The sequence below is a fragment of the Nicotiana tabacum genome, chromosome 9 (genome assembly GCF_000715075.1).
Source record: "Nicotiana tabacum cultivar K326 chromosome 9, ASM71507v2, whole genome shotgun sequence".
In the NCBI taxonomy this organism is placed as follows: domain Eukaryota; kingdom Viridiplantae; phylum Streptophyta; class Magnoliopsida; order Solanales; family Solanaceae; genus Nicotiana; species Nicotiana tabacum.
Window position 1 is genome coordinate 511768 of NC_134088.1, and position 23131 is coordinate 534898.

Consider the following 23131-nt stretch of genomic DNA (forward strand, 5'->3'; position numbering starts at 1 on the left):
GAGTGGAAGATTGTTTTGTGTGAGGTAATAGCTAGTTAGAGAGAGAAGCTCTTCCATATCTCTAGACTTCAGTTCATCCAAACAATCTCTCACAGTACATCTGGCGTGTGAAGAATCTGAGCATCCAACCCAAAATCTTAAGGCAATGGCCCCTTTGAAAACCCTCGCACAACCAATGAGGGACAAGTATATTCCCTAATACCTCTCACACGTGTAACCTGGTTCTTGAGTTTGCACGTGAACTGAATGTTCTTTATTTTTTTTGGTTTAGATAAAGAAAGTGGTGGCTTGACAATAGTGGGCCTGAAACAGAGGGAAAGACAGTAGGCTCAACAAGCTATTGAGTGAGCCTAGAGCAACGCCTATGCTGATTTAAGAGAGAGAAGTCCACAGCAACTCCATGTGTCAAGTTGAGAGAGAGAAGCCCAGAGCGATAAAACATGAGAAGAGAACGCTGTTTTGACACAGGCTCACCATACTTTGGCTCTAATGCCATGTGAAAGAACCTGAGCATCCAACCCAAAACTTTAAGGTAACGGGGGAGCGACCCGGATATTATAAAACCCTCGGAGACCCTTTTACAACCAATGAGAGTCAAATGTATTCTCTAACATTGCGAACTGAGATCTACAGAGTCGAGCTCAATCAAAGAAAAGAGGGGCTTGAAGGAGAGAAAATGTATTCAAACTCAACTCAACTGTTTGTCAATTTAATCTGCCTTCATTGCAATCTTCAACCCTCACCCTTTCACATCACCAAAAAAGCTCAAATCACTAACATTTTTTTTTACTAGCAAGTAACTATCACAAGAAGAGGCACTTGTGGAGCCTATGCTTAATGTGTGTTCGCTGGCACGTAGGATGACTGTCCTTCTAGCACGATTACATCATACAAAATAAGAGCCTTCCCATCTCATTACCTTTCTCAAAATCTTATCAAAGAATGTTGCAGCTCTAAGAAATTGAGAATACTAAAATAAACTAGGAGCTCAGGAGAGTGCGGAATTTTCTTTTCTTCGACACACTGGAACGTGGAAGCATGGTGATCCTGGTCATGGACAACAGGTACTGGAGAATGACATCAGAAGGTGAAAAGATCCTTAATGTCTCCTTCATAAATGTTACGAAAATGGACTTTGGGCATAACTCAACCCCAAAAAGCTAGCTGATGAGGTATGAGGTCTGGGTTGCCCAAGAGCATGTAAGGAGACAAGTCATTCCTTCAACCAACATGGACCCACCCCCCCCCCTCGCACGCCTAAGACTGGGCATTTAGACCACGGATAACATCAGATGACGATCAATATTGAACAAATCAAGAATAGGGACACATTTGACTTATATACTATGACCAAAGTGAACGTGCATAACCCAAACCTAAAATATAGTTCATGAGGTGATAAATGTTCGAGAAAATATAAAGAGACAACAACCGATTCTCTTAAATGTCGTGGGACACTCTAACAAGGTACCAGAGTAGAGTAGACAGAAGTCCTAGGTTCAAGACTTGCCACCATTATGAAAGAAACTCTTCGTGTGCTTGGGTCATTAAAAAGAACAAAACCTACACGTGAAGGACATGTTAAAACACGATTAGATTAATAAAATTGTGCTCTTTATAACAATTTAAACTTTTTGATGAGATGGCCATACCCACCTCAACAATAGCAATAACACTGATGAAGGATGGAGCAGTAAAACCAAAGACTTTAGATCCCCTTGTCTTAGTTAGAAGCAATTGCAAGATTATTGTTAACATGCTTGCAATGAGACTAAAGAACGTAAAATTTGACACGATGCTACCTCTCAAAATGTGCCTGTGGGATGAAGGAAACTCTTTAGATGTTTTACTGAAGCAAAGCAGCTGGTGGACTCCGGAAGAAAGTAGTACAGAGAAAGTGCTATGCAAGTTGGATCTTGAAAAGCCATTCCACAACGTAAATTGGGCATTTTTTACTTCGCGATAATAAAGATGGACTTCAGAGAGTGAGATTGATGACGTGGGAAGTTCTGCATATCGAAGGTGAATTCTCAATGGTTTCTTAGCAATTACTGTTGATGGGTTCAAAACTAGCCTGAAGGGAGAAGATAGTCTATGAGTCACACATCTACTTCGTTGATGATACTCTTAAGTCTTGCAATTGAGATGAATCGTAATTATAATATCTGGGAGAGATATTCTTTTCTGATTCGATGTGGTATTAAGACTGAAGATCCATTTAAATATATGAATTTATCCCAGTGGGAAAGATGGACAATTGAAACCTGTATTCAATTGCAATATCAGGTTACTACCTACATCATATCTAAATATGCCAGTAGATCCTTGCATAATGATTATTTAGTTGGAAATCTGTAATTGAAAAAGCTGAAAGAGATTGGCAGAATGGCAAAAGACATACTTATCCAAAGGACCAAAGAGGTAAAAATCAATAGCACATTATGAAGCATCCCGGCTCCCCCCTATTACATTTCTCTCATGTATTCGCCTCCAAGAAGACGTCTAGGAACTTTTGTGGTATACGAAGGATGATGGTAAATAATTGCGGTTGGATGTCAATTAAAGTATAGAGGAATTTGGATAAAAGGTTTGCGAATCTTCAACAGAGCTCCTTTTTTTGGGGGGTGGGGGTGGGTGGGGGGGGGGGGTTAACATCTGTGTATATTAAAAGAGACAATACATAAAATGCAAATTTGCAATTTGGCAATAAAACATTTTATTTACCCGGAAAAAAAAAAGAGATAGTACATAGGTTGCTGAAAACCATATTTACAAGTGAGCAAAATAGAGAAGAAACTGTTCTGCGGTCCTAGCAAGATTCTAGAATTTCTAGGATCGATACAATATCTTCAGTGTAAACCTGCTTACACCAAAAACATGAAAGCAGAACACAATTTATTTTGATCTTCCTCACTGAGTTGCTGCTGTCTTCAACAGAGCTCTTTTAAGGAAATGGTTATAGAGATCACTTTAGATGACAATGATAGCAAACAAGTATAACATTCGAGAAAGGAGATGGAGTCCAGAAATTATAAAAGTCTTGTAGATGTGGATTATGGAAAAACACAAGGAAGGTATGGAGAAATTTATGGAGACATCAAGTTCACAATGGGAAGTAAACGATTAGAACCTGGAAGCACAGATGGTGTTGCAAAACACACTGAGTGATCCCCTTCCTAACAAAGAACAATGTCAATTGCTTAAGAAGGAGACAATGAGGAGAAACTTCTTTCAGACTTGAGGTTGAAGAGATCTTTAGGATTGAACGATGGAAGAGTTCCAAAACCTTATGGGGTTACTCTATAAGCATGATATCATGGAAATCTTCTTGGAGATGAAAGAGAAAGCAAAGTGAATCTTCTTGGCCAATCAATCACCGGCTATTAAAGAGAGAGGAAGTAGAATATCCATATCGATCGGTAAGATACCAAGTGCTTCGAGTAAAGTATGCATTTTTCGCTTGTCGACAGCAAGGAGGCTAATCTCACAGCAGAAAACTTGAACAAAGAGAAGATTACACAAGTCAGTTGCTGTTACGTATGTAAATATTTGGGAAACGGCAAGGGATACCATTGTTGCATTGCCAATTCGCAAGGCAGTTATGGTGGACACTGAATTTGTTCAAATTACAGTGATCAATGTCACCTATAGTTTAGATGTGATTTTCAGTTGCGCCATCAGACAAAGAAAAACAAGGTATAGAGCACAGGATGTAGCTCTCTTGGCACCTATGGATAGTTCAAATAGGAAGAACAAGACAGCTTTGAAAGGGTGTGAACATACTTCCATATAGATGAGGTCATGTTTTTTATGTTTTTTTACCTAATAAACTTTTAGTGCATCATGGTACAGATGATAGGGTGCTATTTATAAAGAACCATATTTTCAGATTTTCTATCTTTTGTATACAGGGAATTTTTCCCGCCACATCAAAGAAGTTATAAGTTTATCAAAAAGGAAAAAATTAAGAGTTAAATTAACCATTTACATAAGATACTGTCAAGTGAAAGTACACAAGACTTACTTGCTTAGCTTAGCCTTCATTGTCTGCAGCTTAAGAGCTGGGATTGAGTGCAGAACTTTGAGACCATGAGCAGTGCGTTTCTTTGAATGTGATTTTAGTTGCTGAGTTGACTTCCTGTTCAGATAGAATTTGTCATTGGCAATATTAAAACGCCCGGATAAACCACCGAGTCCATATAACTCGGCAGAATCACCATTACTGGGCTTTATTAAACCGGTTGTGATCATTGCTCCAGCATGATGCAGAAGCTGTTGCCCATCCCTGTTATCCAAAACTTCGAAAAGCATTTGTTCGTCTTGAAGATCATATATGAGCTTTGGCTTCGGAAAGGGTTGATCTGGTTCCCAAATAATGTTGTCCACCCAAGATTCCTCCATTATATCTCTGTTTTGTAATGTAAGCTTGCTAAATCGCCTTAAGGCATCGCTGCTAAGGCTTTCATCAGTGGCTCCATCTTTTACAGTATCTGTGCTCTTTTGCCTATCTGCATTCAAGCGAGACTCTAATCTCAAAAGCTGAGGGTGATATCTTCCTTCTGATAATGAAATATCCAGGTGTCCTGAAGGTTGTTTTGAACCAAAAGGCTCCACAGAAACACTGCAAGAAAAAAAGGAGCTGTGACCTTTCTCATGGGGTTCCATTTCTTTTTCTGACTGAAAACATTGAGACTCGGCCTCCACATCCGGTTGTTTATGAGTCAATGCTTCACAATCAGGTCCAGAAATCTCGCAACTTTCAGCAGTATTATCACTCACTGGAGGAGAATTATCCCAAATAATTCTATCCTCCCAGTCTTGCTGATCAAGAGGATAGAACTCCGGACAGATAGGTGAGCTCCAATCAGGAGAAAGATCCATTGATAGATTTTCTATCATTGGTTTAGCACTACACCAAGAATCCTTTTGCTCAACTTTTGGCTTCAAGTCATCAATCCCTTGAACTGTTCCTGGTTCATTATCCAGGAACGTTAAAGCACTATCTTGATGTACATGGGCCCTCCTCAACCAAGGAAAGTCTTGATAGGACCCTCTCAGTAATGTAACTTCATCTTCTTCAACAATATCCAGTGTGTCCATGGCCTTGTATTTGTCTGTTGATACAAAAACGTGCTATAGAAAGATTAATCCGTACTACTACTAAACAGAACTGAATAAAAAAATTCTTATAAGCAAAAGGTACCTTTGGGAACAGAGCATCGTCGCTCCCTCTTATCTGCTTTCTTCCGAGGTCGATGGAGGGCAAAAATTTCGGAGAACTTTAGAATTGCTATCCCATCTTCTACACAAAGAACAGGTAGAGGCAGAGAGCTTTGACCATCAACTGGCTCTTCCATAGTAAGAGGTTCTTCCTGCCAACCAGCATAGAGAAGCAGCACTGTTTAGAAAACAACAAATATTCTAAAGCAGACAACAAAATTAGGCAATTATAGTCCCAATAAGGGAAACTTATCTGCAATTGTTAGCTTATGCCAAGCATTAGTAGTAGTACAGAATAGAGGAGAACAATATTTCAAAGACTTCCAAGAACTCCATCTAAATAAACACAGATCTCCAGTGGAACAGATAGGCAGAACACTAAAATGATAGTGCTTTAATATTTGTCGAATTCCCAATAGAGTGATAAACTGTAAAGACAAGCAACATAAAAAGTAAAACTACAAGGGGTCGTTTGGTATGAAGTATAAGTAGATATAGTGCTGGTATAAAAATTTAATACCACCTTAATACTTTGTTTGGTTAGCAAACCTGGTATAAGTTATCCGGGATTAAAATTAGTACCGGGATCACTTATACCTCGTAGGGGGTGGGGTAATTAGTGCCGGGATAACTTATACCTTCTTTTTAGAAATTATGCAATGTCATTTTTAATACAACATACCAAACATTGGAAAAAAAACAATACCAGGATAACTAATCACAGCATAACTAATCCCAACATAACTAATCCTAGAATAACCCGTATTCAAACCAAACGACCCCTGATTGTTGTATATTACTAAGAGTGGTCCAACAGATGCAAGATCAGACAAAGTTGTTGAATGCAGTGGCAAAACATTATAGGATTTTAACTGACAAAAAAATCCGTATGTCCCAAGTACTTCAGCCACTATAAATACAATAATTTAAGGCATTTATAAAAAGTATTAAACTGCATCGTCTATCTTCAAGTACCACAAGAAATTATTGTCAAGCAAAAATATAAACTAGTCCAAAAGCTATTTCAGGAAAACATCAAGAAGCCTTTGAAAACATTGCTCGTAAATAGAAAGTGACACAAGGATATCAATTGTTTGATGATCTATTTCACAAGAAGGAAAGGATGAGAAGCTAGAAAGAAAGAGATGGCATGCACTTCAATGCTACAAGTCGGAATTAAAAGAACATAAAAAATAAGTAGGTTTTCTATTTAATTAGTAACGGATTGACCTCTTGAAGATCTTCACTAGATTCGGGAGCATCCGGGGATAGAACTTCTTCTGGAAGCTTCTTCCCATGAAAAATCACTTCAGCATCATTGTTGTACTCCCCTACAAAGACAAATAGGTCTAAGTGAAGATGCAAAGAGATTTTTTGGACATAATTGCTGGATTGGTCACTGAAAGTTAAGAAAACCACAATCCCACTAGAATTGTTTTGATGACGTGGAATCTCGTTGAAAAAGTTTGACAGTATCTTGTCAGAAACTTGATGCCGGAACAATGGCTAAAATAACATGAAAAGAGGTGGGCGTAGACGTGACAGTCACTACCAAAAAGGAGCAGTGCAACCAAAATTGTTACCTAGAAGATGTGCAGTGCCGCCAAAGCGGTCACCAAAAAAAAAAAAGCGATGCCAGTAAAACAGTCACCGAAAACGAGATGTGATACCACAAACCGAAAAAAGACCAAAACATTCACCAAATAGCCGCAATGTCGACAGGACTATAACCGGAAACTATTACCAGAAATAAAGAGATAACGCTAGAATGACCATTGAAAGAGGAAAGAAAAATTATGTAAGCAAAAATAAAGGTCGAGCAAGAGATACAGGGCAACCTACCACTAGTTGGACGCTACTTACACCTATACCAAAATCGTAACTAAGATATCATGCGGAAAAAAAAAAAAGATTAACATATATGCAACAATAAACACAACATATTTAGCCAATCCGGAACTATATCTATCTTGAGAACTTTAACTTTTCTGATATTTTACCTAACTCAGTGTTATCAAAGGCGAAAAGCGCAAAAAAGCTCTAAGGTCTGTTGGGGGTTTAAGCGCATAGCGTGGGCTTTAATGAAGAAAGACGCAAATGGAGAAAAACTATAGATATGTATGTATAGTCCAAGACTAATATCTATAAGCATAAATACAAAATATACATACAAAAAAATTGAAGAAAATTTACGATAAAGTGAATTATCAATTGTTTAGTATTGCCTTTTCAGGATTACACTCATTGGCAAGGAAAAGTATGCCTTAGAGCCTTGATGACAACACTAAAGCGCCCGCTAAGCGACGCGAAGCGTTCAACATGTTTTGAGCCTCGCTTCAGGGCTTAAGCGCGCGTTTGATAACACTGACCTAACTTTTTTTATGAAATACTCCAACTCTTAACTTTCTGACACTAACACATAATAATCTAACACCTTTTTTCTTTTTTGATTACCGAGAAATTCCCGAGGGCCAGTGGAGCATGGTTTGAAACTCAATGGATAATGGGTCTGCTCGTGCTTTCTCCACTTAAATACCAAGCTTTTGTCCGCAGCAGGGTTCAAACTCGTGACTTGCGTCTAAAGCACACATCACATGTTGGGCTTTTATCACTAGATTTAGGCACTGAGGGCTAATCTAGCACTTATATCTCGAAACCAGAAGAAAATTAATTTTAAAAAAAAAAGACAACAAACTCAAGCAAAATAGAATATGATAAGTATGGAAGACTCGCTATTTCATTCTGTCCATAATACCCAGAGCTCCCTGCCTCTTCCCGCTGCACATGCAATCTGCTCATTCATAGCCCTGTCGCGGTGTTAAGGCATCTACTGCCCTCCTTTTCTTTATTGACATGCTCTCCCACATAGGACACCCCCCCCCCCCCGCCCCTCCAAACACACAGTTTGTCACATGGACTTGTTCACAGCTGCTGCAGCCAATTTCAGTTCGCCAAAAATTGCTAGGAGGAAAACAGAAATTAGGCACAGAAGGCTGCAAGCAAAACAAGAGTTTGACAAACTAACCACAATGACTCATCTCAAGGATCAACTTTTATCTGGTGTTTTAGGATCAAATCTAGCTTTCACTGCAATGTTGGGTTTATTTTCTGCCACCCTCTTACAGAAGGGACTCTGGGTTATGTTTTGCTAGAATAACTCTGATTCGTCAGCTTGATATTCGGCTTCATTTGAGCTCCACATGTTTCTGCTGGTTTGTGAATGTTCCAAAAACCCATAACCATTTAACTACTGAGGCTATTTGGTCTACCTTCAATTTCAGTTAGGTGAACAGCAACTTTCCCTAATAAACCTGAGGTTTGTAACAAACTAACAGGAAGACAGCTTTATAAATTGAGTTGTGGCAACCAGTGTTAAATATCAAAAGGTAGAGTTACACGCTAAAGATTGTAGACAGCCATCAGTACTTCAGGCTAACAATATAAACACTAAGAAAAATCTGTACCCAAAAAAAAACATTGCTTTTAAACTAACCTTTTTCAGGAGTAGGTTGAACTTCAGCAGCGTTCTCTACCACCTCCTGTTCCTTCTCCTCTTCATTATCATCCTCATCATAGTTTTCATCATCGAAAACAGAACCACGATTCTCCAAAGTAGCTAAAGATACTTCTGATGAAAAATAATTCCTCTTCGGCAATAATAGGTCCTCTTCGGTAAAAGTTTGTACCTCAGGTCCTTCATACTGCTCATCAATGTCCTCATAATCTACAGCATCTTCTGCCTTCTCATCATAATCTGCTTAGTTCAATAAAGCGGAGAGAAGAGAAATGAGAAATGACTTCTGAAAGACAGAATAGGTCGAGTAAAATATAATGGTTTAAGAATGATAAGGAAAACCCAATGTAACCTCTAGGAAAAACCAAATCATGTGGTGTGAATTTATGTAAGAATATTCATTTACAAACGGAATAAAGAACTATAAGACCACTGGAGTTTTAACACACCAAGCTCCGGACATGGTAGCAACAAGAAACGCACAAACATAAGAATTTCTGGCACACAATAAATAAAGAGACTGTTTAACAAAAGAATGTCGGATGCAGTTCAGTTTCACAAAAGAGCTCCATTTGGTGGAACTATTTCAAAAATCAGAGTCTAACCTAAACATGAAGATCAACTTGGCAATTATTTCCAGTATTTCTCAATTTACTGTAGTTAGGCCTTGAGCATTTTCACATCTTCCAATCTTGTGTAGTGTTACAGGGTCAATTTTCGCTCTATTGACACTGCACGACAGTAGCTAAACACACAGCCACTCAGCCTCACTTTTTCGCACACAACTTGACACTTAGAATTATTCAGACTTAGCCAAACTTAACAACACACAGAATTACGGGTAAAATCACCCAACCTTTATTATTCTCGCAGAATACAAAAAGGACTCAGTTAGGAAAGGCTCACATATGCTACTCGCCTTAATCCCAAATGAAATATACACATAAAAGGGGGCTGCCTATGGCAGTTTTACAAAGTGGCAGTTAGGGGCAGTTTAACAATGTGCCATGCACATGACAGACCTACAAACAAGCATAACCAATCTGTTTGAATTTGAATTCAAACCCTTCCCACGAAATTGGACTTGTCTTCAGCATTTTAGCCAACTGCTCATGTGCTTTGCACAAGCCTTTATCTTCCACAGCACATGCATTGCACACCTCTTCAGTCACATGTCTTGCACACTTGTTTTCCAGCTTTTGCCCATACTTAGTCTTCCCGCCTTGCCTTGTTCTTGGACCATGCCTCGTCCATAAGCTCATGACCACGTCTTGCCACAAACTTAGTCGTCCCACTGATCCGCACGCATGCCTTTGTCAAGTGCCATGCGCCTTCATTGCCATAGCTAATGCCCACGAAACAAGGCTGTCTTGCCAACACTCAAGGCACCTTGCCTAGCTAACTTATCTAAGTCCATCACCAACTTAAACACACACCCAGCTCCGTATATTGCTTGCCAACACTTTCACAAACCCATGTCAAGGGGCAATGTACAAACCCTTAACACGGATTCTGCCCGACCTTCGTCAAGTCTCATTATTAGGGGCTAGCATGTAGCCTTATCACATACCTTGGAGATTGGATATGTAGATCCTCATGATATACTAGCTCTAATTAGGTTCTTTTTTTAATTTAATAAGTGGCTATTTCCAGATTGTGGCCTCAGTAAGGTTCAAATTACCTTACTTTAATAGCTAAATATTTTGACACTACATTTGTCTGCAAACTCAAAACAGTGTGAGAAGAGGGAGATCTTTGATATGAAGCTATAGAAAGTTTAACAAGGCTTATGTCACAAATATGAGACAAGTAAAGATCCTCCCAATGATTCAAGCACCTGAATCTTGACAGTTGGAAGCTGGGGAGGAACAAACCATAACCCGCATGTCATTGGGCTAACTATGCATATTGAGAATAAACATCTTACGAATAAGGAAACTACTAGAACTACTTCACTGAAGAACGATTGCGCTCCTAATGATTAGGAGAAATATGACTTATCACAATGCCAAACACATAAATTGTTTCTGGCTCTTTCTATAGTGAATTACAGGTTAAAAACCTGTGCTTACAACGTTTAATTAAGTGTGCTTTCACTTCTGACAGGCAAACTTTAATAGGAAGAAGAGAAAAGGACAAAAGAATTGCCAATGAAAGTCTCAAAGAACTAAATACCAAAGAGATAAGAAACTGCATGAGATTGCATTGGTGGAAAACATGTACCTTGTTCAGCAGCATCTGCAGATGCTTGTGGTGACTTCGCTGACAACTGAACATCCAAGGGAAAAAGACATGGAGAAAATATTAGCAACAAAACTACTCCGGTAGAAATTCGGCAACAAACATTCATATTTATAACACCTGATCCGAAATATAATTCCAAATAAATCACGGAGATAAATGGTTGGATTTACCCTTTCCAAATTATACAGATAAAAGACTTTTGATACATACATCTATTTCTGTCAGAGACGGACCAAGCTTGTCAGCTAAAGCAGCAAGATGCTCCTTCGCATCCTGAAAAACATAATTACCATTAGAATTTGACCACTTAATAAGCAAAGAAGACACCAGAAGAAGTCACACAACATGCGAGATCTGAAAGAAAAAATTTGAGGCGTATTAAAATGAATGAACTACGATTCTATAAATTGGTGCTAAACCCGGCAAGCATCCTCCATGGAATGGATTGTTAAGATATTGGCTAAGGATAGCATCTGGTTGTTGTTGCAACTGTTCTTATTGAAAGATACACTGCAATTAATAAACTTTTACCTTATCAAAAAAAAAAGATACACTGCAATTAATACGTAGAAGTGAGCCTTAGCGATAACTATGTCCCCTATCAAGTTGGAAAAATGAAGACAAAGCAAGAACACAGTAGGAAGGTTTTACATTGCATCATCTTGAAGCCTTAAGTTGTTAGAGGGAAACAAAGGAAAATCTCTTGAAGGGTTAATGAGCAATTCTAGTGGCTTTTGAAAAGAACATGAAAGCCGAATACAACAACAACAACAACATACCCAGTAAAATCCCACTAGTGGGGCCTGGGGAGGGTAGAGTCGACGCAGACCTTACCCCTACCCAGGAAGGGTAGAGAGGCTGTTTCCGGGAGATCCTCGGCTCAACATGAAAGCCAAATAGAATATTAGAAAACATTTTAATAATAAAGGTTATAGGTTATAAAGTTAAGCATGGAAAAAGAGAGATAGAAGAGACTGGACAAATATGGACAGGGAAAAAGAGCATCCCTGCGCCATAGCTATTGTCTGGAGTGCCATATGGCACTTCCTCAACCTGGGATGTCTTCAGAGGCTCAAGACAAGATGCAGGAGCATATGGAGAATTATACCCTGGGCATATTCTGAACTGTTTGGCTAAAGAGAAATCAAAGATGCTTCTAAGATGAAACATTAACTCTCCCTTTTAGAGCATAATGTTTACAAAACTAGAGTTTTTGGTGTAGTGGTTTTTTTCCTGAAAAACACGGACAGTTTAATGACTTGATTGAAGGCCTAGATGATTAGGCAAAATTCTACAGCTTCTCTTCTGTAAACTCCAGTATCGATAACCAAGTTGGCGCTGCAATTGTGAATAAACCTAAGTATTTACCAAGATAAAAGAAAGAGATAGAGAGTGTGCTGGAAGGAGTTAATACTTCCTTTGCACAGGTTAAAGGGACTCTTTTGGTTTTCTTCCTTTTCTTTTTTGGCTAACTTCTCGAGCACATATGTCATTCTCAACAATATTGATTATTGGATTTCTTTTATAAGGTAAAAAATATTTCATTATACAATTGATATACCAAAAAGTAGAGAACCTACAAAAACGAATGATTCTCCACATCGAATTTTCTATACATATTACTATATTATGGGTGCACGAAAAAGAAACATGGTCCTTCTAAATAGATATGAGTTGCTTGTGCTGAAATTTCAGCAAATAATTATCCTGTTAGGTTCAATTGGTACTTGGAGACACTTTAGTACCTCTAACATATTAATTTGGGATCTCACAGCATACTAATTGTTTGAGAGTCAAATTACATGGGGAGAAAAGAATAAAAGGAGCAAATTACCTCATCAAGGTAATCAACATCAAGATCACCAGAGTAGTCAACATTTCCGAACATAAATCCCAAAAGCCGGTTACCACCACCAGCTTCCTCATATTCGTCCTCATCATCTGCAAAAACCAGACATAGTCGTCAGTTAAATCACACTCAGAACGTCAGCTTCCTCACAATGCAGAAACAGGTAGAAATAATGAGATGGATTTGGTGGATGTAAATTCAAAAAGAACATAATCTGGTGTAAAGTAAGACAGCAGAAGACTAAGATACAAGCAAAAGACCAATTTTTTTTTAACGTAGATAAGCTACACCAAAATATGTTCCTCTATAAAACCACCCAATCATCTATACGTATACACATCATGGATGCACCAATGTGCAAGATCGAAATTCTCCTCTCTTTTTAAATGAGATATATTGAGGCCATCTGTTGGGCTAAGAAACTCGAGATATAAAGATTAACATATAAGCACAAGACTCTGACAATCTCTTTTACTTTTTCCACAGTTAATATTTGTTTTTGATAATAAGGTAAATGATTTTACACTCCACATTTATTCTGGAAGGATAAGCAGTAACTTCTAAGCCACCAGTCACAGCTCTCTTTCTCCAACTTTTAGGCACTAAAACAAAACCAACCTTATTTCTGTCATTAAAATGATCAAAGTTTTACACTAAACCACCACAGACAATTTCCTACTTTGATATCTAGATATAGCATCAAATCGGAAACAGCCACTTAAGTTTTCTTACCCAGTGAAAAACATCAGATGAGCAAAGAAATTCAACCGGCCCGTCTTTCCTCATTCTCTTTTGAATATATCATCAATTTTGGTACTTCGTGAAATCAGCCCCAGTCCATAATGCACTGAGTGACCAACCAACCTTCTTTTTTCTTTTTATGATAAGATTAGATATTTACAAGGAATATTGCAGAGCAAGTGACTAGGCGCTTCAAATGAAACACAATGCATCAATTAGATAAACTAACCAACCATTATCTCGATAACATTTCAAGCTGGTATTCTTCAAATTCGCGCCCTCTTCTCTCCCTCACCCACCCCACATGAAATAAAAAATAGAGATAATGAAAGAAAAGGTCACATCCAGACAGGTTTCAAAGCTTTCCTTATCACTCAATTGAAGTGGACATGCAGAACAAGAAGTATATGGAACTCTCAAAAGCAAAGATAAGATAATGATGATGATGATGATAATGATGATGATGATAACAGTAATAATAATAACAACAACAACAACAACAACAACAACAACAACAACAACAACAACAATAGCATCTAAAGCTCTTTGTTGCAAATACAAGAATATTTTTCCTGTCAATTACACAATAAAAAAGAACAAACATTCCTCATAGTTCATATCCAAGCCAACTCATAATTACTGGTAGACAATCAAGGAATAAACATTTGAACAAAGACCCCATATATTCTGCTTAAGGGTTGCAATGAGACATCAATATTAAACTAAAGCATATAGAATCTCCTCCAACAAATTAAGTAACTGTTTCAAAGATGCACCATTTTGACATTGTTCTTCTTGAGATGAGGTCAGTGAGATTATACAACCAGCTGGTCCACGTAATAGTAAAATTCCAAGGAGACTGTTACAAAATCTCCAAGCTACAACGACAGCCTATCACTAAACGCCCATGCTACATAGCTTGACTTGAAAACTCATGAACAAGTATTATACTAGAAAACCCACTTGTTTCAGATAACTCAATTACACACACAAGAGAATAGGATTTTTTATTACACTATCAACAGAAATATAAGTCTTCTAGATACACAGAAATTAAATGTTTTTCCAAAGCACCAAGGGTGTGTCTATGGGAGACGAGGATTTGAATCCGTGAAAGAACAAGGTGATCTCTTTCTATCAACCAAACATTGATGGGCGAATGCAAGTACTTAGCCAAACAGTTGAGGTGCAAGTTCAATATTAAACAGCAGCTTAAAGCCATATAATGTGAAGGGCTTATCATTTCATGGGTCAAGCTATGTATTTAGGGAAGTGTATGCTTCAAACAATGGCGTGCAAAGTTATACCTGCTAGAAGAGAAGTTTTTTGAATCTCAACTTCGACAGAGCAGGATTAATATCAACTTTACTGTATACAGGATGCTAAAACTAGTAATTTAAATGGCAACTTGATCACAATAGTACTAAATCTCTATACTTTTTGGCATATTTTAATTTTCCTAAAAAAATTTTGATGATGCTGGTATTAATGCCAGTTCGCTCACCTCCACTAATTCTACTGGGTAACTGCTACATCCCACCAACACAAATACCATGTAACTATGCGCAGCTCTGACTAATTTTCCTAATTTGTGAGCTTTACTTCAAAGAAGCTTGATCTCCACTTCAGGTTTCACTTCACACAAATTTTTTGATAAAGGATTTCTTTTCTTTAAAATACGAGTTTTCTTCATAAAAAAAACCAGCATACTAACAGTAAAAAACAAGGCCAAAAAAAAAAAATAGTAACAAATTAAATGTTACCTTCATCACGCCCATCACGGGATGTGCCACCAGATTCGTAACCCATCTTAGGTCACCAACTCTGCAACCCAAAAAAAAAAAAAAAACACTTCATTATTCTGAAATTAGCAATGAAATAACAATTACCCAATAAAATTCATAAGATTATAAATTAGAAAAGAAACTCCTTTACTCTATTCATCCTAAAACTTATTCAAATTGGTGCAATATATAGTACAGTTGCAAATCTTTATACTCCAATTCATTGCAACAAAAGAAAAAGAACAAAGGATGAAAAATAACTCCAGGAAAAGGAAAAAGAATTAAAAAAAAATAGTTCTTTACCCTAATGAACGTTAAGACTTTGAACGTTAGAGGAGAGACATCACAGAGCGTGAGAGTAATGTTTCAATAATTTGTAGAGAGGGATTGCCGGTTTCGATTTTGGGCGTATTTATACAACAGATTTTCTGGCTTTTCTTGTTTCGTCCGGGTTCGCTCTATTGCGTCAAAGTGTTTATTTTTTTGTGTTTTATAAAATATTTGTGTCAAAATTCAAAATATAAGTATATGAATAGGGGAAATAGTTGGAAAATATTTTAGGAAATACATAAGCTCGAATATTATTCTCTGTTTTTATTTAAATTTGAAGTAAATACCACCATAAAATTTGATAATTAATATATATATTAATATATATATATATATATATATATATATATATATATATATATATATATATATATATATATATATATATTATTGTTGGTATGTCGGGGTCTATTTGGAAACAGTCTCTTACCCTAGGGTAGGGGTAAGATATACGTACACACTACCCTCCCCAGACCCCACTAAGTGGGATTATACTGGGTTGTTGTTGTTGTTGTTGTATATATATATATAACACATCAGTGTCAACGTCATTATTAATTTTTGACACAGCCGAAACTACAGAAAAATTAACAAGTTCATTAAACCAACATTTAATAAGAGCAAGAGAAATTCCAATGGAGCTTTTAGTATTTTTCGGAATTTCATTACTTGTGGAGCTGTGGAGACCGATGACTCCTCCATAATTACCATGAATCGAACAAATATTCCTTCCTTTAGTTTGTTGATGGAGATTTGTGAAAGTGAGAAGCCAATTAGTTTGTTGATGGAGATTTGTGAAAGTGAGACCAATAACAAAAACACTACTTTCAGAGTTTTATAGCTCGTTTGACCAAGCTGCAAAAATCAGTTTATCTTGACAAGTGTTTTCTTTTTTAAAAGTGCTTTTCTCAAAAGTACTTTTAGTGAGAAGCAGTTTGTGTTTGGCTAATTAGTTTGAAAAGCATTTCTGAGCAGCAATTAGTGTTTGGCCAAGCTTTAAAAAACTGCTTCTAAGTGTATTTTTCTCAAAAGTGCTTCTCAAAAAAATGTTTTCGGAGAGAAGCTATTTTTTTCTGTTTCTCCTCAAAAACACTTTTTTTCCTTCCAAAAGCTTGGTCAAACACCTTAATTTTTGGCCAAAAGTGCTTTTGACCCAAAAAAAAGCACTTTTGGTCAAAAAGAAACTTGCCCAAACAGGAAAAGAAAACCAAATGGGGGTGGGGCCGGCGGGTGAGGGGAAAAACAAAAGGAGATGTCTCTTTTGTTTTTTACTTATTTTATCTTTATCTTTTTTATTTTATATTCTTTCTTATTTTAGTTACTTTTTTTCTTCTTCTTATTTTAATGATTTATTGTTCAAAATATTTATATTTATGCTCGTTGTCCGCGTGAATTATACTTATTCTGTCCAGCTCAACTGTTTTGCTGTTACATGTGTTTGGTCAACGGTCAAAGGCATATAAAATTCACATTCTGATCGAGTTTAAGATAAAAGCTTATATTAGAATGTAGAACTATTACAGGGAGCCATAAAGGGTGTGATAAAATATGAAATTGGGGCAGGTCGGGTCCTTTTAAGAATGGGGAGCATTTTAGATTTTTAAGTCTCTAAATAGGACTCTAAAGTGTCCTTTTCTCCTTAATTAATAATTTAATTAATCCCCTTAATCTATCTATCTATATCTATACTATATTATTAAAAGCACGAAGCGCCTATCAAAATGTTGTTAATCTTTATTACCTTTGTAATTACATTTTAAATTAGATATATGTCACGACCCAAACCGAAGGGCCGCGACGGGCACCCGGTGCCTTACTCAACCGAGTACCAACGTAACATATCTTTCTTATCATGTTATCATGAGTAAATGAGCCAGAAAATCCGTCATGAGATAACAAGAATAAAACATAAGGGAATACTCAACATGTGAAGACCCAACATGATACACAAACTAATATACGGGCCTATAAGGCCGACATGACCATTAGTAAACTCGAAACATAGGCTGGCAAGGCCATACAATTATCCATACACTTGACATATGTCTACAAGCCTCTAAGAGTACATAAAATCATAAAGGCCGGGACAGGGCCCCACCATATCAATCAATACATATCCAAAGCATACTGACCAAATAGGCAACTCCGGAGCAAGTGGAGTGCACCAACACCTTCGCTGAGCTGATAGCCTACTAGGAGGACTGTCAACCTATCAATCGGAACCTGCGGGAATGAAACGCAGCGTCCCCAGGCAAAAGGGACGTCAATACGAATAAAGTACCGAGTATGTTAGGCAGGAAGGCATAAACAAGAATAGTAATGTAAAGAGAGAGATAGAGGAGATACAACCTGTAACATCTGAGTGCCTCTAGGGGTTACTGATATGAAATGCATAATACATATATATACATAAACTTTTTAAAACATTCGCCTCTGTGGGCATCATCATCATCATATCGTACCCAGCCTCAAAGAGGACTCGGTAAAAGCGTACCCGACCATCATAGGTTCGGTAGAATCGTACCCGGCCACATGGAGCTTGGTAAACCCAATTGATCAGTGGTTGCACAATATGTGTCGTACCCGGCCGACTATAGCGCAGCTCGATAGAGTAAAATAGATACATATACATAATGCATGCTCGACTCATGGAATCACATTCTAAACCTTTTGGAGTAACTTAAGAGCACTATGGACATCCATACCCTCAATATGAACCTTAGTAGGATTCAAGGATCATACACACTTGCTTAGAATAATTTTATAAGGAAAGAACAACATGGACAACCTTAGTTGCTAAGAGTAGATCCGTTATGAAGTAGCGTATTCATTTCACTTTAGATCATGCCAAAAGAAAGAAGAAAGTGCCTTAACATACCTTAAACCCATTGAGTCCCTAATCCCTTCCAATCAACTCTTCAAACAAGTCAACTCAATCTATCATAGTATAAGGAGATTCAAAATTAGTGCTGAGCAAAGGCTAAGTCTATAACTTAAGCTAGTAGCTCATTTACGTAAATTTGGGCAGCATCTCCCTTGTAACAAGGGCCTCCTCCAATACCATATACCAACAACAATGACCAGAGCAATCCATCAATACATAATTATCAATATCAAGACACCATATAACAACAACAAGTCACAACTACATTACGACGAGCGGCAAACTCCGATTGGAATCCGTATACCCCTTATCAATCCTTTTAGACTTCTTACTTCAACATAAAAGTATCATTAACATGATAATGAAGTCATTAATCAATGATTCCAGCCTTAAACCATATATTTATAACAATGAAAATAATCCACAACTTCAACTATCCTCAATTAGCAACTTTATTCACTAGTTCATGTCTAGCCCATCCATTTAACTTAATCAACATCAAGATAACCTTAGGAACAAGTAAGAACACAATATAAATACCTCCTACAGTAACTTCAAGTCAAAATCCAAGTTATATTCAGTTTACAACAACCCTCAATAGCAATACAACACCATAGAAGTGACTTAAGCTAACCCAAGTATTATCTTGTAGTTTATCATCCTAACAACTTAACCAACATACAAGCAAGATTAAGCACAATTCGTAGGCTGTTATACTCACCTTAGACAGCAGCAACAACTTGGAATTTCATCCAAATACAGCCCACAACAATCCTCAATGACAACACAACCTCAAAGAGGTTTTGTTTTTCACTAGAACTAAGTTTTGATGTTGAAATATGTAATCACTTTGGAATCACTTCAAACCCTTGTGGTATATGTTTATGAGGGTTAGGAGAAGTTTGGGGACGAATTTTATCTGAAAAATGAGCAAAAATAGGTGTTCAAATCGTTTATAAATTTAAGTAGGTCAACCACCGCCTAAGTGGGTCCCATTGGGAGCTGCTTGCGCGGTCTCGCGAAAACACGAATATCTCTCTACTCTGATGTCGTATTGACGAACGGTTTAATGCGTTAGAAACTAGACTCGTAGATATTCAATTTGGTAGGTAGAACACCCCATGATTCCAAGTATATTTAGAGAAATACTCAGATATATTTGACCTAAATTTCAGCAATTTATGAATGTAACTTATGATGACCTTTGCCAACTCTTGTTCCACAACTTGCTTGCCTTCAAAATGTAGAAAATGATTATCATACGACTAAAATAACTCATAGAATAACCTCCTTATCATGTTAAGAACCCTAGTTTCACCCCAAAGTACATGTTATAACATTCCAAACTTGTCAACTTTTGACGAAACTTATTTTCTTCAATTGGTTTAGCTTCTAAGATTTCCAACCCTATTGATACTCGTTATTCATGATCTTAAATATTTGTAACCTCCAAGGTAACATGATTAACTTACTTTATTTGCTTCCAAATATAATCTCATTTCCGAGCTTACATCAATGACTTACGACGTACTCTCACGTATGAAAACTTGGGGTGTAACATCATTCCCCCCTTTGGAACATTCGTCCTCGAATGTTGACTGATGCGCTTATCAGTTTCATAAACTATGGCTCTTACGAATACTTTAATGCTCATCTTTCCATCTAAGCAACTGTTTTGTGAATAAATCCAAACGCTTGGGCATTCCCCCCTTTTAGGCCTCTTTGTCACACCATGACATGTGGTTGGAATTCTTCCAACATCGTAACATTTGCTACCTTATGTCATGCAGTATGTATGACTGTGTCCTTGTATGGGAGCCTAGAAACTCGTATTCTCTTTTTCCTCCATCTTTTAGCCAATCTCTAAGCCTCACTTTATGAACATATACAGAATTATGACAAACTGTCCCTCTAGGCATCTATAGGTGTACTGATGTCTTTCGCTTGGTACTTTATCGAATTTAAGACTATTTCTATCTCTTGTTTCATAGCCTTGTATATCTATCCTTATGGATTTACTACATCTAGGTAGGTTATACTATACCATAAAACTTACTTCGGTTTATTATTACCGAGGTTTTCTACCCAACTCCAGGTTACTCTCTCGCTGCTTATCCTATATGTATAAATCTAAGTCCTTTAGTGCTTCCTCATTATTATTCATCTAAGAATAACAAACAAATCTCATCTCGAACTTTGGAACTTGTACCCATCTATTGTTTATTCACCTTAATGTTGATCTATAATCTATCACTGATAACTTGCAACCTCTTACGTAATACACTGTCACTAGGGCTCACATCTTATCGGGGAACATATGAAGTGATTTTCCTGATCCACCTAGGGATAATACTATACTTCAATAACCGTATTTCATTGCATCCCAACGCGATTCATCTTATGGGGGTATTCTAATCTCGTGCAATTAATGAAATCCCTTTCTCGTTAAATCATTACTCAATCAAAGGCCTAAGCATCATCCTCTTATCTATCACAATTACACCCTTATTCTACTGCCAGGGCAGCATTCCATCTCTTCTAAATGCACCTAGTCTCAGACTCCTCTGTGTTCATTCAGGCTGTACCGAGCTTTTTATTACATATGGAAATCATCAGCTCCCTTGTTTTGATGGGTTTAATCCCGAGGACATACATATTCTCGTCACCTTCTCACTCACCTTTTCATATCCTTACTCCTATCTACCTAAAACCTTGTTGCTCTACAATACTTTACCTTAGGACCTACACCGATCTATTTATACTACTCGCAACCTTACTTTAACTTGCTAGCACCATAAATTTCCTTTCGTGCCTTCTCAGTTGTCCTTAAATGTAAGCAATTACTTTTGCTGGTCGTTTTATCACTTGTTGCATGAATACTTGGCTTGTCTTTTTGCTCATGAATACTATAATTTCCTGTACCTCATATGATCTCAAACATCACCTTTGATGGCTTTTTTTTTACATTCATTAGCCATGATAGGTTCCACCTTCTTATAGAGTGCATGCAATATTATAGTGAGACTGTTGTTACAAGATCAAAGATCATTTCCTTTTTAGGTCACTATGCTTAGGTGGAAACCTTCTTCCTTATTTCCTCAGCTAGTCTCTCGTGGTAGTACTTAGGAGACCTTTTGGATCTTGTAAAGTTGCGAGCTTGATATATCGTACACCCGAAGGTAATTTTCATTATTCTTACTCGCCTATAATAATCCTTAGTTACATAAATTTATGCCTTTGTGCTCATAGGATTACTTCTAAGCTCAAATATTTATTGTCTCCTTAGCGGCACTCTCTCTTATTTTCATAAACCTTAAAAATGGTACCTTTAACTACCTCAACTCCTATCTGAAATTTTTTTCAAATGATTGTGATCTCGTATCTGCGAGACTGAATTCACCATGTTACGATTCACTACATTTATCTTGCATGATCTATTGATTTATCTGTGAACTCTTGTCTAGCCATAACTGGGCTCTTCCTGAATCAACTACTAATTACTCGTTGGTCCATTCTCATATATATATATATATATATATATATTCTGCATAATCCCTCTTGGGATATATCCTTTGTCTTAACTTATCTCTCTCCACTAGCTCCTGATATCAAGTGTCCATTCACACTTATTTATCAATAACATCATGGCCGGACTTTTACTGCCTCTCTCCGGTGTCGTGCTTGTATAATGTTCTGGAGTCGCAACATATCAGCAGGAACAGAATAAATGCAACATCATCCCTTTCTCCTTTTTACCACATTCTTTCTTTACCATTTCATAGTTAACTGAACCGCTTAACTCCGACTTAATATCATATCACACCATATTCCCCCATTTAGTGGAGTACTAAGATTTAGTACTACGACGATCTACCTATAGTTGTTTTACCTTTTCATATTTGGCGTCTTTTCACATTATCAATGAACCTTAATCACCTTATGGTAAGCTTATGTACCATGGATAACTAAATTTCTTACGCACGAAGGTGACACCTACTGTAATTGGCACACTTAGTCCCTTAAGATTAACTCTGCTCAGAGTGCTTGCTTTAGGTAAGCGACTTCCTAAATGGCCTTTAAAGGTTATTCGTCTGTTGTCTATTCTATTATTGTTGGAGCACGATCTTTGAAATTCTCACGATGTCGACCATTATCAAATCCTCCGGTCCCTAATTCATGTTCGATTTTATCTTGTTCACCAGCCCATACTGATTTTTATTACTCTGGGGTCTAACCTTTCCTCATGGTAATCACGTTGAAGTCACCATCTCATTTCTCGAAATAAGAATATGACTTTATGGCTTATACTCTTTTATTGCCTTAAGGCTTGTCACCTCTTGTATTTTCCTTCACTTGACTATAAACTCTGTCATCGTGTCATATTTTGATTTACTGTTATCACCCATATATCACATCTTACTCATGATGCTTCATTTATTTTCTTCTTATTCTCCGGATAATATTTTTGTGTCTATCACTTTATTCTGAAAACTTCAACAAAAAGTTCATTCCCTATAAGCTCCCCTAGCTTCATCTCACTGGCTCTTGGGAATGCCTAACATCCT

At 37.2% G+C, this 23131-nt stretch overlaps 1 protein-coding gene across 3 annotated transcripts in view; it reads right to left on the reverse strand.

The window, feature by feature from the left end:
- The window catches only part of LOC107804451 (transcription initiation factor TFIID subunit 1), a 29490-nt gene extending 13646 nt beyond the window's left edge, over nucleotides 1-15844 (reverse strand). For 2 of the 3 annotated variants that reach the window (XM_075221341.1, XM_075221340.1), the window contains exons 1-9: nucleotides 15656-15844; nucleotides 15332-15392; nucleotides 12813-12919; nucleotides 11189-11251; nucleotides 10958-11003; nucleotides 8714-8974; nucleotides 6451-6551; nucleotides 5204-5372; nucleotides 4025-5114 (exon numbers count right to left, since the gene is read on the reverse strand). In XM_075221341.1, coding sequence (XP_075077442.1) covers nucleotides 4025-5114; nucleotides 5204-5372; nucleotides 6451-6551; nucleotides 8714-8974; nucleotides 10958-11003; nucleotides 11189-11251; nucleotides 12813-12919; nucleotides 15332-15377 — 1883 coding nt within the window. In that variant the 5' untranslated portion in view covers nucleotides 15378-15392; nucleotides 15656-15844. The remainder of the gene's footprint in view (nucleotides 1-4024; nucleotides 5115-5203; nucleotides 5373-6450; nucleotides 6552-8713; nucleotides 8975-10957; nucleotides 11004-11188; nucleotides 11252-12812; nucleotides 12920-15331; nucleotides 15393-15655) is intronic. The other variant, XM_075221342.1, reaches the window with a different exon arrangement.
- Nucleotides 15845-23131: the final 7287 nt, after the last annotated feature.